This window comes from Populus euphratica, unplaced genomic scaffold (genome assembly GCF_000495115.2).
Source record: "Populus euphratica unplaced genomic scaffold, PopEup_1.0 scaffold2600.1, whole genome shotgun sequence".
Taxonomy (NCBI): domain Eukaryota; kingdom Viridiplantae; phylum Streptophyta; class Magnoliopsida; order Malpighiales; family Salicaceae; genus Populus; species Populus euphratica.
In genome coordinates this window covers 1-13,763 of record NW_011502454.1, presented here as the reverse complement: position 1 = coordinate 13,763, position 13,763 = coordinate 1, and the positions used below count along the sequence as shown (strand labels likewise).

General features: G+C 33.2%; 2 protein-coding genes and 2 pseudogenes across 2 annotated transcripts; 2 read left to right on the top strand and 2 right to left on the bottom strand.

Moving 5' to 3' along the window:
• Nucleotides 1–1,487: 1,487 nt before the first annotated feature.
• LOC105119194 (uncharacterized) lies at nt 1,488–2,971 on the top strand. The gene is made up of 3 exons (XM_011017312.1): nt 1,488–1,670; nt 1,996–2,147; nt 2,719–2,971. The coding sequence occupies exons 1-3, from the start codon at nt 1,598–1,600 to the stop codon at nt 2,734–2,736; spliced, it is 243 nt and encodes an 80-aa protein (XP_011015614.1). The 5' UTR covers nt 1,488–1,597; the 3' UTR covers nt 2,737–2,971.
• A 115-nt stretch (nt 2,972–3,086) lies between these two features.
• LOC105119197 (uncharacterized) lies at nt 3,087–3,800 on the bottom strand (annotated as a pseudogene).
• Nucleotides 3,801–4,070: 270 nt separating this feature from the next.
• Nucleotides 4,071–5,281, bottom strand: LOC105119193 (cyclin-dependent kinase F-4-like; annotated as a pseudogene).
• Nucleotides 5,282–6,900: 1,619 nt separating this feature from the next.
• On the top strand, nt 6,901–9,685 carry LOC105119195 (uncharacterized; the record flags this gene model as incomplete). The annotated part of the gene is made up of 7 exons (XM_011017313.1): nt 6,901–7,037; nt 7,130–7,241; nt 7,327–7,409; nt 7,822–7,885; nt 8,001–8,118; nt 8,561–8,715; nt 9,438–9,685. Coding segments are annotated over 7 exons (753 nt in total), but the record flags the coding sequence as incomplete, so codon positions are not given.
• Nucleotides 9,686–13,763: the final 4,078 nt, after the last annotated feature.

Sequence of the window (13,763 nt, the reverse complement as noted above, 5' to 3'; positions counted from 1 at the left end):
CCACCTCATTTTTATTGGTTTCATTGTCTTTTAAGCTTTGATTTTTTTTTTCTTAAACCTAGAGTTTAGGTTCATACTTTGTTGAGAGATATTCCAATTCTTTTATTTTGCTTAAAAGATCTTATTTAGAAGTGCATCTAAACTAAGATGATGTTGTTAGAATCATGTGAAGCATATTACAAACATCGTAGATGTACAAGTGATGAGTAATAAAGTCTTAAGGATAAAAAATTCATCATTGATAACAACAAGAGTTTCATTCATTTAAAATGCTTTAATAAATAAGTGTCATTTTTTATTTTAATTTAAGCATTGTTATTTATATTATTAATATATATGCTAGGACTTTGAACTTGTATATATTATAGGTTTTACTATATGCTTAGTATGTATGCTATTATTATTTTTATTATATTTATGTTAAAAACATGATTGTCTTGAATTTTTTTTCTTACATGTTTATAGATTTAAAATTGCATATATTCTAAACTTACCTTGAATAATCTTTTATGTTTTGTATACTTTTATTATAATAAACTAAATATTTTTACTCACTAGTCTAATATAACAAAACATATTTTAACAACAAACTATACTCAAATTATGTATCAAAATGTTTTTAAGTCATAGAGTAAGAGTATTAAGTTAAATATTAAGAGTAATTAGTAACGCAATGCATTACACATGTAAATGAGTCATAAATTGTTTTTTTAAAATAAATATACATGACATGGATTCTTTACACGCACGCGCGCACACCAAATCAAACTTTTAAATTCTGATATACATTTTTCGGTTTAAATTATTTTTATTGAATTCATCTCTTCAAAACAAACTTATTGATATTAAAGTAAGTGTTTTTAATGGTAAATCAAAACACTTTTTTTGGTTTCTGCTATGCTTTTATCAACTAGATTTAAGGTTCAAACCACCTCAATTAAATTTATCTCTTTAAGATCAACTAATAATAATATAATTATTAAATTTATCCCTTTAAGATGAACCAGTAATAATATAATTGTGTTTTTTTTAGCTACAATGTTGTTAGTCAAAAGCTTTTTATGTTCACTCTCTCTTACTAAAATATAATAAAAATAAAATTTTATAATTGAAACATAAAATTTAAAATTTACAAGAATTAAAGTGCAAAAAACACCTTCCTGAACGATGTAACAAATAATACTTTAGTTTTTTTTAATTAAGAACATAAAAATTTTAAATATGCACAATATCTTTTTTATACAATTAAATAAACACTATATAATAGCATATAAATATTACCTCCAAAAAGATATATTTACAGTATATTATTATAAATATTAAGGGGGAAAAAACCAGAAAAGTGGACCGCACCAACCCAGTCGGCGAGACCCGAACACAGCCCGGTCCCAAAGAGCTAACCGATCCCTACGCAAGTGGGACCAATATTAGAAAGATCAACGGCACAGATTGCACATGAAAACATTCAAATGTAAAAGAAGAAACACGCAAGCCCAGCTATTCTTTGACAAAAAACGCTAACATCGCCGTCAATTGCACCAGAAGAAGACTCTCCTTCGCGTCGTTTCAATTCACATAGAGAAAAAAGAAGAGAGCGATGGGAGGAGCACAAGCTTTGAAGAGAATCCCTCGCATCAAATTCCCTCAAAGACACTCCACCAAATCCTCTGGTTCACTCGTCTTTTATTAATCTTTGATTTCACCTTATTGCTTCTTTTTTTGTTGCTTGATGTGATCTGTTGTTAAAAATTGTTTCGGCAGTAGCAACACATACCATTACACCATCCATTGAACTGTAGGTCCCATAAATCGAATGATTGTGATTATTTTCGCTATAATTAGTATTAGTCGAGATCCATTGCTGCATGTTTATTTGCGATCATGTAGTATAAAATATGCAATTTTCGTTAACTTATAATATATGCTTTAGGAAATATGAACTGAACTGTCTCCGAAGGCTGCTACATACTGAGTGTTGAGGAAATTGATTGTTAGGTAATGGGTCGCAGCCGGAAGAAGCATTGAGATTTGGGAGTGCTTATCAAGCTTTCTTTTCTAACTTCAAGACTTCAACTTCTGTTGGAGGGAAAGCTTCTCTTCAGCCCAAGCGAACTCCAGTTTCGAATGAGGAGATTGAGGCGATCTTGGTATGTTAAAATATTTTTTTACGTGTTGTTTACGCAATAAGCTCACCTGCATTCTCAATATGGTGATCTGATTACTAATGAAACACTGAATTATGCTACTGCTGGGTGCTAATTATTTACCCTTGGTGGTAAATAGGTTGCTAGTTTGGTGCAAGTGCAAGAAGAGGCATTGAAATTGAAATTTGTTGTTATGCGTCAAGTAGTAAACAAATTGTCATAGATTTTGCTTCTGATATCTCGAGCATTTTGATTTTGATTTTGATTTTTTTTTTTAATCTTCTAAGCTTGGTTATGAAACCTGATATATTGAAAGGGTAACGTTAGAGTTTGTTTATATTCTGATTTCATGTTTTCTCCTTGCATTTGACGCAATAAAACAGATTGTTTTGTGGGTCTCTTCTGGGTTGTTAAACAAATGAATTGTTAGGTAATCCAACAGCTCGTAAGTCATGCATAGCATGCATTGAACAAGACACGCCCAATTCACTTCACAAGCATGATATATTTTTCTTGCTTCTCATTCTTTCAGTTGCTGGCTACTAATTTACCTCTTTATGCAATCCTTTGGCAGTTGGGTGGATGTATCTGAGCTTCTCTTGGAGCTCTGAAAAGGGAGCTGCAACATTCGTTTTTGCTCTTTTAGTTTTCAAATACAAGAGTTCATTTCAACCAATACCATTGCTTTGTATGGAGTTCATTGAAACACAATCACTAATGCAATTTTCAATGTAATTGAGGTTTTCTTGGCTCACACATGGTTTGTTGATTATTGATACTTTGACGGTGGTGAGATTTTTACAAATAATGGAGGGTTTCTTGGCTCACACATGGTTTGTTGATTATTGATACTTTGATGGTGTGATATTTTTATAAATAATTGAGGTTTTCTTGGCTCACACATGGTTTGTTTATTATTGATAGTTTGATGGTGTGAGATTTTTACAAAATGGAGTTTATTGCTGCCTGAACTGGAATTGATACATATTCAAAGGATTTGAGCAAACACTATTTGCAACAGGAAAATGTAACTAGGAAGATGATTGTGATTCAGTTTCATAGAATGCTTCGATTATTGCGGACCCGGGATTTTTTCCTGGAGGGCCCTTCTCCCTACGTTCCAGCTCGTCCAGGCGGATAGTAACTAGCTCTTCCAGGCGGAAAGTAACTAGCTTATCCCATTTTCCTCCTTCAAAGATAACTCCAGCCTTTCCGTCAGTGATTCGCTGAACAATGCCAGTGTACATGTAAAATGGGTTATTCGGGTTCTTCACAATGGCAGTCATACCAGGCAACAGCAGTGGCAGTTCTGGTGGTTTTGGCCTGCTTGTGATTGTAAGCTTCGGAACTGATTGTTTCTTTGGAGGTGGGTTTTCCTCAATGAATCTTTTCAACCCCTTCCCTCCACCAGGAAAACCCCCTGTTAATCCCATCAGCTTTTTCAAAAGCATCATCCGGCACGCTTGATTTTTCCAAGCTACCTGAATTTTCTTCTCTACCAGCAGTTGATGATGCTTATTCTTCAATGTTTCTCTTTAGTTCTTGTTGCACACCTTTTTCTTCATTACAGAGTCCCCTGCCTCCCAGGATCTCGAAAAGGTCAAGTTTGGCACATGTTTTAAGTTTCAGCCTATGATCTTTGGGGATCAAGAGTATGGTTTATGAGGATGATTGAAGCAGTTGTTTTGACCAAGAAAGTTGGACCTAAGTAGAGTATTTTAAGAGTGATAGAAGACGCCATAGTTTGGTGTTCCATAAGCCGCCAGCCCTGCAGAAAGAAAGGAGAGAGCCTTCACTTAATGTTTGATGGATAGTCCTATCACTTAATGTTTGCCACTAATATATTTCTGTCACTATTGTGTTATCTGACTGACCCATCATGCATTGACATTATGGCCCCAATTGATAATAGCTATATCAGTCATGCTCTATGGCGGGTCGAATGAGGAAAAAAAAAATAATATTTAGTCAACGTAACTGCGTTTTAAAAAAAATCAATATTTAATGACAAAATTGATGCTGAGTTAGTTCTGCCCGAGTTAATATACTGCGGTTCAAATCCCAATTGTTTAGCACAACTCGGAACATCCTGGCTGGTCCTATCAAAGTTACGATGCACCACTGTACTCAACATCATGCCACTTATAATTGGTGGGAGGAAAATAGTAATTGAGCGTTGAATTAGACAAAGCTCCATGATGTCTCTTATCACGTTTATGCTGTAATTCTTCCCTTCTTCCAGCAGATAGAATTGCTCCGGTAGCAGCGGCATTGAAGGAAGAGAAGACGGAGTATAAAAGCAACTTCTGAAAAAAGGATGTTTTAAGGCCTCCTCAGCAGAGGACCTATTGAAGGATTCCAAGAACAAAGCTTCCTGATCAGGTTGATTGCATCCCCACTAGTAGATGGTATAAACGCAGAAAGCTGGACACCATCAAACTTTGGAAATTGGTAGCTATTAGTCCTTGCAAAATGAATTCCTTCAGCCCAGGAACCCGTTGTCGGACTGCCTAGTACACTACATATTTTGTACACCTGGTTTGCTTCAGTAGTACCAGGAAAAAGAGGACGGAGAGTAAATAACTCGACCATGATAGCACCCATAGCCCACATCAACCTTAGAACTATAAAAATCTGATTGTAGCATCACTTCAGGCACCCGATACCAGCGTGTGGAGACATATTGTGTATATAGTGGCAACGAATTGATTTCTCTTGCAAGACCGAAAACAATCTTACGATGTCATTAGTAATTAACAAATTCTCTGGCTTCATGTCGCGATGAAAATATACTTTTTGATGCAAGACCCTGAAACACCTGACAGCTCAAGTTCCTAACTTCAGCTTCTGAGAACATGTTTTTCCTGTGTCCAGGGACTTGATAAAGGTTCTGTTCCATGTACTCGAAAACGAAATACAAAATGCTGTTTTCGCGAATAAGTTCTGTAAGCATCACGATGTTTGAATGATTTAACTTCTTCTGTAAGGATTTCACTTCTCTTAAATCCAGGCATTCCTCCCGGAGTCATACTTTTTCTTCGTCTGCTTTGGCAACAGCTTCACCAGACTATTAATTCCCTGTTTAACACTGCCGAAGTCCTCCTCCCAGGTTCTTTAATCAACTTACACCTCTCCATAAAATCAAAAGACCTAAAAGAACTCCAAAAAAAAAAAAATCCCAGTTGGATACTTCTTGAATTGAGTAACAACATTGATAACAATATTTTAGGTTTTAGATCTAAGCTAGTGCACAAGACTCTGAAAGCAAACTGAACAGTTTCTAATCAATTAGTACCTGTTCGTTCTCTCGATCACTTCCTCTGCTGTAAAAAAAAAAGAATATTAAACTAAATAGGAAACAATTATATTTATATTATTGTAGCTGTTTGAATCATGTATTATCCATGGGGCTATCTGATTTGAAATTCTTGGATAACAAGGACAGAAAATAGGAGAGCGTTTTTTTTTTAAAAAAGGGAGGACACAGGAACCTGCCAAATTCATATGCCATAGGAACCATGGCCAATAATGCCAGTGGCCATAGCAAGAAGAGCCAACGAAGCGAAAGGCCCAAAAGGATAATTATGAAATTTTACCCTTCACTACTAAATAACCAATAAAAAGTCCACTTTTGTTCATATTCTTATTTTATTTTTCTATCATTTTTTCTCTCTCGCATGCTATAATATCTCATAAATTTAAAAAAAAAAAAGTAATTGAAAGGGGCTATTTAATGATTTTTGCCTAACATTATACATTTTTGAAAAGTAGAAAGATAATATTGATGAGTTTTGAAATATATGGACAGAAGTAGAGGATTGATGAATGTATAAGAGCAAAAATGAAGTTCAAACAACCAAAAAAACTACTATACCTAACAGTCACGATGTTGTATATATATTTCGATGGTGGGTCAAACCACTTTCCGTGTGCTCAACAAGAAGAAGCAAAACACAACATAACGATATCCATTAATCTTTCTTTCTCTGTAATAAAGAAAACCAAAAAAAGTCTCTTTCTACGACAGACAAAAGGCATACATACGGTAAGCAAAGCAGTCCACTTTGTCTTTAATCATCTATTCTTAAATTATTATCTTATCTGTTTGATGATCAAGGAATTTTTTTTTTCTTTTTATGTGAGCGGCAGCAAGGCTATGTAATTAAGTTCGTTTTCTGTTTCAAAAGAATTTTGTTGTTATGAGATTTGATTAGATTCTTTGAGTATGACTTGACGGGCTGGTTGCCTTTTCTTTTTGATCCTCTGGTGTCGTGTAGTTGTTGATTTTAGTGTACAAATTGGTGGAGCTTTGTGCTATCTGGGAAATCTCAAGCACTTCTTTTATTGGTGATTTGAGGTTGATGAGGCTTCTTTCTAAGGGCTTAATGGAGAAGAACTTATGGGGTTGGCGATTTATGTGTTTGTTTGTTTTGGCAGCTTTTATTTTAGATTTCCATCGCAATGCATCCATTGCAAGAATTCTCCGGTTAATTTTTATGATTTGCTGAAAATTTAGTTTGATCGTGTCCTCTGAGTTTTTTGTTTCCCGTGTGATTATATATATGTACTGCCCCTAGGCAATATATTCCAAGCTTTTAAAGCATATTCAAATATCCATTGATTGGAGGGATTGATTTTTACGTGCTGAGCTTTATAAAGTTAATCGTTTGTTCAAGTTGAATTATCTAGTGCATATCTCTCATTCTGATCTGTTTTCTTTTCTTGCCATAGGTTTTGTATCATCTTCTTCAAATAAACACGTAGCTTCATTGATGATAGTCCTGGGAGGTTAAATATTATCCCCGATCACTTTCAAGTCTCAACCTCTGGTGAGGACACTCCTCAAACCATAACTTCATCTACTGAACAGCCAAAAATTGATAATTCATCCAGGTACTTGTTTTTTCCTTGAAGAAAAGGAAACGAAGGAGAGAGTGATCCACGAGCTTTGTATCGATTTTGTTTCTTCCTCTGATTTAGAATAGGTCAAGTAGCCATTTCTGGTCTGGGAGAAAACTACAAAGTGCTGCATTCATGCTGAATTTGTTTAGCCTGCGAAGGCTGTCATGGGGTTCTAGCACCAATGGTCAGGAAAAGGTTTATCAAACGACCCTTTAAGACATGCTTATAAATTATTTTAAAGTTATGGTGTCTAATCAGGAAATTGTATTTTGATTTGCAGGTTGAGTTAAGTGTGGTAGAGTTAGAATCGCTTCGATCAGAACTTGCTTGCTTAGAAGAGAGGGAAGCTCATTTGAAAGCTCAGTAAGGACTACTTTATCATAGGCTGGAAAACTGTAGTGTTCAATTTAGCACAGCAGATAATAAATCTATTGATTAGATCATTGGCAATGATCAGCAGAAGTGAACACAAACAAATGATGCAGTTAGGGAAAACAATGACTAAATTTAATTTTGGACCTAAACATTGTCAAGAGATTGTTCTCAATCTTCTATTTTGTATGAAAGTTTCAGTTTCAAGAATTAGTAATAAAATGAACTTAGACCTTCCTTTCAAAATTCGTTGCGTATTTATAAGGTTTATTTACAATAATTCATATTCAACTCTTGAATATCTCAACGTGACAAAACATGAAATTCAGCATACTCGGTTTCTGATAAGTTGGAATAATGCTCTTGGTTAATGCAAATCAACAGCAAAATCTTTTCTGTACAGGTTGCAACATGTTGATGAAATTCTGCGCTCTGCTCGGTTCTCTGGTTATTTGTACATCCGAACTGTAATGAATTTCTCCTACTTGCTTACGCCACTCTCTTTTCGGATTTTAATGCAATTTTTTATGGACCTAGCAGTTAACGGTTCTTTTTTCCACCTCTTTTCTCCCTCCTTTACAGAGATGGACAGCTCTACCTGGGGAGCCTCCACCACTTGATGATGCCGATGTAGATGATTGGCTTCCTCGCTTTGTTGTCCTTAATGGACCGTGCATCTTTTTCTATTTGTTGTCCACAGGTAACTGGTTTCGTTTTTCCCTCCCTAATGTCACCCATGCTTTTAGCCATGTGTGGGTTTTTAGAGCACCTGTGATGATTTATGTCTCAGAATCAGCGAGTATGATCAGGAAGGACAACCATCACAATAGTACTCATCCTCCATATCCACCTTTCTCCACCCTTCCCTATAGCTTATAGCATGTTGTAATTTTCTATGATGTTGTGTTTTCTTTTTCTGCCAATAAATGGTGATGCATTAGAATGGGAGACCCTCCTATATCCAGGGAAAACATGTTCAACAGAAAATTTGAAGTTCTCGGCTTTTACCTGCTCCACTTGTGTTGATGATGCTGCTGCTACATTTTTTTTCTTTGGGTTTCAAATATTACTAAGTTGCAATCTGATTTTGTTATTTGAATCTGCATTCAAATTTCTTGTTGATTGAAAAGAAATTTATGCAGATTTGAGTCCTCAAGATTCCACTCTATTATCAGATATTGTTGAAGTAGGTTCTCTCCCAAGCCTTACGCGAGAATCTGATCAGACATGGCATTCCTTTTATATCTTAACTCGTCAAGGGCTGCGATATGAATGCTCAAGCATTTCTGAAGTACAGGTAATTCCATTATTGTTCGTATGCTTCACAGTATTCAATGCAGTTGATAGGTGCCAATGTATTCGATTTTCTAATCAAATTAAACGAATACTTCTGTAAACATATGCAAATGGGGGCATACATATGCACACACATCCACACCCACATAAATATGTTATCGTTGCTTGATCTACTGCATCCTTTCCAAGGATACGTTGACTTCCCTTTTGTACAATTTTTTGGTATGGCCCTATGTTTTTTCCCTTGATTGATAGGGGGTGATTAAGGTGAACTTGAGTCTTTGTCTGCATAAGAACCTTCTATCAATACAAGCACGTTAGTGTTTCATTTGATGCCTTGTAATTTCTAATTTGTTTGATAATTGAGTGATAAACAATTTTAGGGAGGCATGATAAAATAAGAATGGCCTACAACTGAGCTTCCTGCTTACGTTTGTTGCATCCTGTTGTGTGCCTTCATGTGCTCATGGTTATCATTGAAAATATTGCTCACTTGAAAGTGCTTTGAAATTTCCCTTGCATAACAATTTATTCAGAGATGACACCAAATAGATTCAGATGATAAACACAGCACCGGTTAATGTTTTTGAAAACCATCTATTAGAAAACCATTCTTTTCCATTTTAACGCCAGAGTTTTACATATTAAGAGAGCTCTCTTGTTATTTCCACAAGTATCAATATATTTTAAGTTGATGTTTCATGTCCTCCCCTCCTTCCTCAGGTGGATTCATGGCTGAAGGTGTTGCAGACTGACATCAAGTCGGGTTCTGAGACAAAAGTTCCGAATGGCTCCAGGGATGTGTAAAATATGCTTGTTTTTAACAGTAAGCTCTGTACATTGCAAAAATATGCTGTTACGCTTTAGATTCATGAACTTTAGACTGGATTATGATATCACTAACTCATTCGTTGTGTTCGTGTACAGAAAAATTGACAATTTAATCGAATACTAGTTAATGTCAGTACCAACTGTTCCTGTCAGAGTTATATTTAACTTCTACTAACATGAAGTTGCTATTCCTGCATTTTGAGAATGGTAAATGGTCCTTGTTTCATAAATGTCAACATTTTGAAGCTCGAAGATTCCAAGCTTGGAAAAATCTCGAATTCTCTGGCACCGACCAAACACGAATATCCAGCAGCTACAGACATCATGTAAAGCTTGTCTGAGAGAACATTGAATTTTGTTTTTTAAAGTTTTTTTTAAAAAAATATTAAAAAAATATTAAAATTATTAAAAAAATATTAATTTAAAGTTTAAAAAAAAATTGAAAAGTATAATTGAACTGCAGTAATATGCCAACCGACCACATGTTCTCTGAGGATTTATTATTTTTTTTTTTTAATTTGAAACAATTTGGGGTTTCAACCTTGAGCTAAACACTAGTAGTGAATGCCTGCTGGTCACTTGCGCTGTGTCTTTCAGAGGTACTGTGCTCCTTGTTTAAGGAATCAATCTGTCGTTAAGATGAAATTTGAAAGAGATCTTCACTCTTTGATGAGGGAAAAAAGGTTTTCTAGTGAATTAGTAGAATGAAGCTTTTCTTTCTTTTCCAAAGTATCATAAATGAAAACTTTGAACTCAGTTCTTTTAGGCATTGGAGCACCAGCCAGGACCACGAGGCAAAACTACTTGAACTTACAAGCGAATCACAAAAAAAAAAAAAAATCATCAGTAAAAGGAAAACATAATTTGTGAAACCCGTAAGAACATTTTGAATTGAATTCAAAACTTGGTTAGTATAGTGTTTCTTTACTCTTTTCTTTGTTTTGAAAGTTTATTATGAACAATTACAAAGAACCCCACATTTCTTATTCTAGGGTTCACACTCAAATTGAGGAAAATGGATGCATTGTAAGGATTTGTGTAGGAGATATGGTCTAAGTGATGACTAGTTTTAAAAACATGACAAAAAAATTAAAACAACCAGGGAGAAAACTAGTCTCCTTGGTTTCGGCCAATAACGAGCGAAAAGGAGGGGGTGATAATTTTAGGCTAAATTTTTTGAAATGTGTGTTTACCTACTAAATAAATGTAAATAATGTGCTTAAAAAAGATTCTAGGATTTATTTACGTGAATTATTTGCCTTGTGGGCTTCGAGGAAAGACAATTAAAATGAAATTGTATAGTTGGGTTGAGATGTTGAAACTTGAAAGTGTGGGCGCTAAAGTGGGAACTTGTACTTGGAAAACTTTAGATGGAATTTGGAAATAAATTGGATGTGGTGTAGGGTGTCATGTATTCATGGGGAGGAATCTGGGGTTGGCAGTGGTAATTGGGAATTTTGAAATAAATTTGCTTGGTTAGGGAATTTTGAAAATATATATTAGAGGTAAAAAATGTCAATTCTAAATTTGCCGATGGCTAGTTCTCCGGGGATTTTTTAGGTTTTAAAATAATATTTTTTATGTTTTTTTTTTTAATATTATCTTAACTTCATTATTTGAATTAATTTTAATTTAATTCTTTATATATAATCTTTCATGTAACTTTCATTAATCTAGGGTTTATTTGTATCAATAACTTATTTTTAGTAGATTTTGATTTTAAAATTTTAGTTTTGAATTGAAACATGTTATAATAAAATCATGGTTTATAAGTGATAATCAAAATACATGAATGCTAAATTATTGATCATTATATGATTTCTTTCATGTTTGTGTTCTTGATTTGTACATATCTGATTTGATTTTAAATTTATGTTATTGAGTTCATGTTAAATGTTCTTAAGCGTTTTTCATGTTCTTTATTTTTCTAAATTTTGATTTGTTTTGATAAAAAGTTTGAGTTTATGTGTTTTTTAAAGTTTTTGGATCATGGTTTTGATTTTGGTTTGTTTTTAGATAAAACTGATGGATTTTGGTAAGGTTTATGGTTAAACCAAAAGTTTTGGATCATAATAGTCAAGTTAAAATCAGGTCAAAAGTTAAGATTTTATTTGCTTGCAATGTTTTTATTAAAGGTTTTTTTTTTTATTAAAGGTGTGTTTGATAAACATCCTCTAAATCTATTTTAATCATTTTAGTTTTTTTAAAAAATAGATTTTTGCTAAACATAGTCTTAAAAAAAAAATTATGCTTGTTGCATATGGTATAATCCTTACAAAAACAAAATACATTTTATTCATAAAATAAAAATGAATAAAGTAGCATTGGTGTAGATTTTTTTTTGCATTTGTTTTTGAAATTTACAATAGGTTTGAAAACTTTCTTAAAGATTTAACTAATATTTCAACAATTCTAAATTTTTTTCTTTAAAAATTAATTATTAATATTCTGATATAAATATTAAACTTATAACTAAATTAATATTTAAATATCAGAAGTTGACTAGAGAATTCTCAATTTATTTAAAATATTTATCAATTTTAATTGGAAGTACTTTTCACTTATAATATACAAGTTGTAAAAAATGATTTTGTCTTCTAAAATAAGTAAACTCTCCTAAATAATCTACATAAATTCTTTTTATAAGATTTTATTTTGATATGTGAGCCTATAATAAATTTGAGATATCAAATTTATTTATAATCATAAATTTTTATTTTAAATTATAGATAAATTATTAGTTAGGAATCCATTAATATTTTTAAACCATATCCAAACCATGCAAAAGAATGCTACTAGTTTCTTATTCTAAAATTTAAAATAATATAATTCTATCCAAATCTTCTAATGATTCTACACCAAATAGCTAAGTATTAATTTTTCAACCTCGATATCCAGCCACGCTAGGCGGGCACTTGCAACAATTCTAATAATGTTATGAAAGCATCACTGGCATCACCAGCGTGCTTACAGGTTGGCCCTCTATACAGGAACACTGGAGTCGTCATTGTTTAACCAGAAAGTTGGAAAATTGAAATTGAAATGTAGAGCATATACAAAATCCTCATTGCTCGTAGAACTTGTCAAAACTTAAACGAGTTAAATCAAAATGAAAATGTTATTTTCTATATGTAGTGCCGGGAATTTCCAAATTCTCCTGCCGGTAGCCAGACATCTCTAACAAGCTGGCGAAGAGGATCAATTATATCATGTGCAGGAGATTATAAAAAGAAAAAGAAATAAAGTTTTGGCGTTCTAAGCTAGAAAAACATTAAAAGATGAGGACAATATAATGGGACTAGAGTTTCATATAGCCATTACGTTTTGTGCGGTTTGTTTAAAAGCATCAAACTACTTTTTAGGGCACAAACTTAATGGCTAAAATCATAAAGCAAAATATTGTTCTCTCGTTTTTCTTTCTTTTTACAAAAAGGTTTCTAGTTAAAGGGAGGGAATAGGTACCATTTGTCTCCATCGACAAGCTTGCACGCCGAGCATTGGCCCAAAAGAAGCTCATTTCTTGTTACCTAAAGCATAGAGGTCAAAAAAGAAAAGCAAAAAAGAGCTTCCTCTCTTTTTCGCACATATGTAAAAAACTAAACTTGCTTAGTACATCATTGTGGTGTTGTTGTTCGGTTATTTGTTAAAGGAGATATATCCACAGACATTGTTTTCTCTTTCGAGTCTTTTTTTTCTTTCTGTTATTTAATCATTATTATTTTTTATTTAATCCTTTTTTATTAGATTAGTTTAGGATTAAACTTGATTATTTGTTTCATTTAGCTTTGTATTGGCTACTCGCTGTGTCAAGAAAGAAAATCAACTCTCGATTGATGCCCCATTTAAAAATAAAATAAAATTAAATTGAATTAAAATAAAGCAATGAGGATTGAATTTGAACATTAGACAAGTATTAAGCTCCTTTTCCTTGCAAACATCAAGGGCTAAATTGCATGGGTAAAGAGGGATTCGACCCTTTTTTTTAATCTCTTTTTTTTTTAATTTGGTTATTTTACATTGATTTTTTTTTCTTTTACTATTATACTAGATAGTTTTCTTTGTTGGCTATGTATGGGGAACCAATGATGTGATGGGAATTTTTTGCATGTGTTTGATAATGATTTTGTAAAATAAAATTAATATTATTAATATAAAAAATTAAGTCTTGAAGGACATAATTTGATACCAAAACATTTTCACGTACTGGAAAGGATGGGC

Bases quoted from the DNA above. Each gene is read 5' to 3' on its own strand.
- LOC105119194 (XM_011017312.1), top strand. From the start codon at position 1,598: ATGGGAGGAGCACAAGCTTTGAAGAGAATCCCTCGCATCAAATTCCCT. The intron at 1,671-1,995 runs GTTCACTCGTCT...ATTGATTGTTAG, and splicing joins ACACTCCACCAAATCCTCTG to GTAATGGGTCGCAGCCGGAA.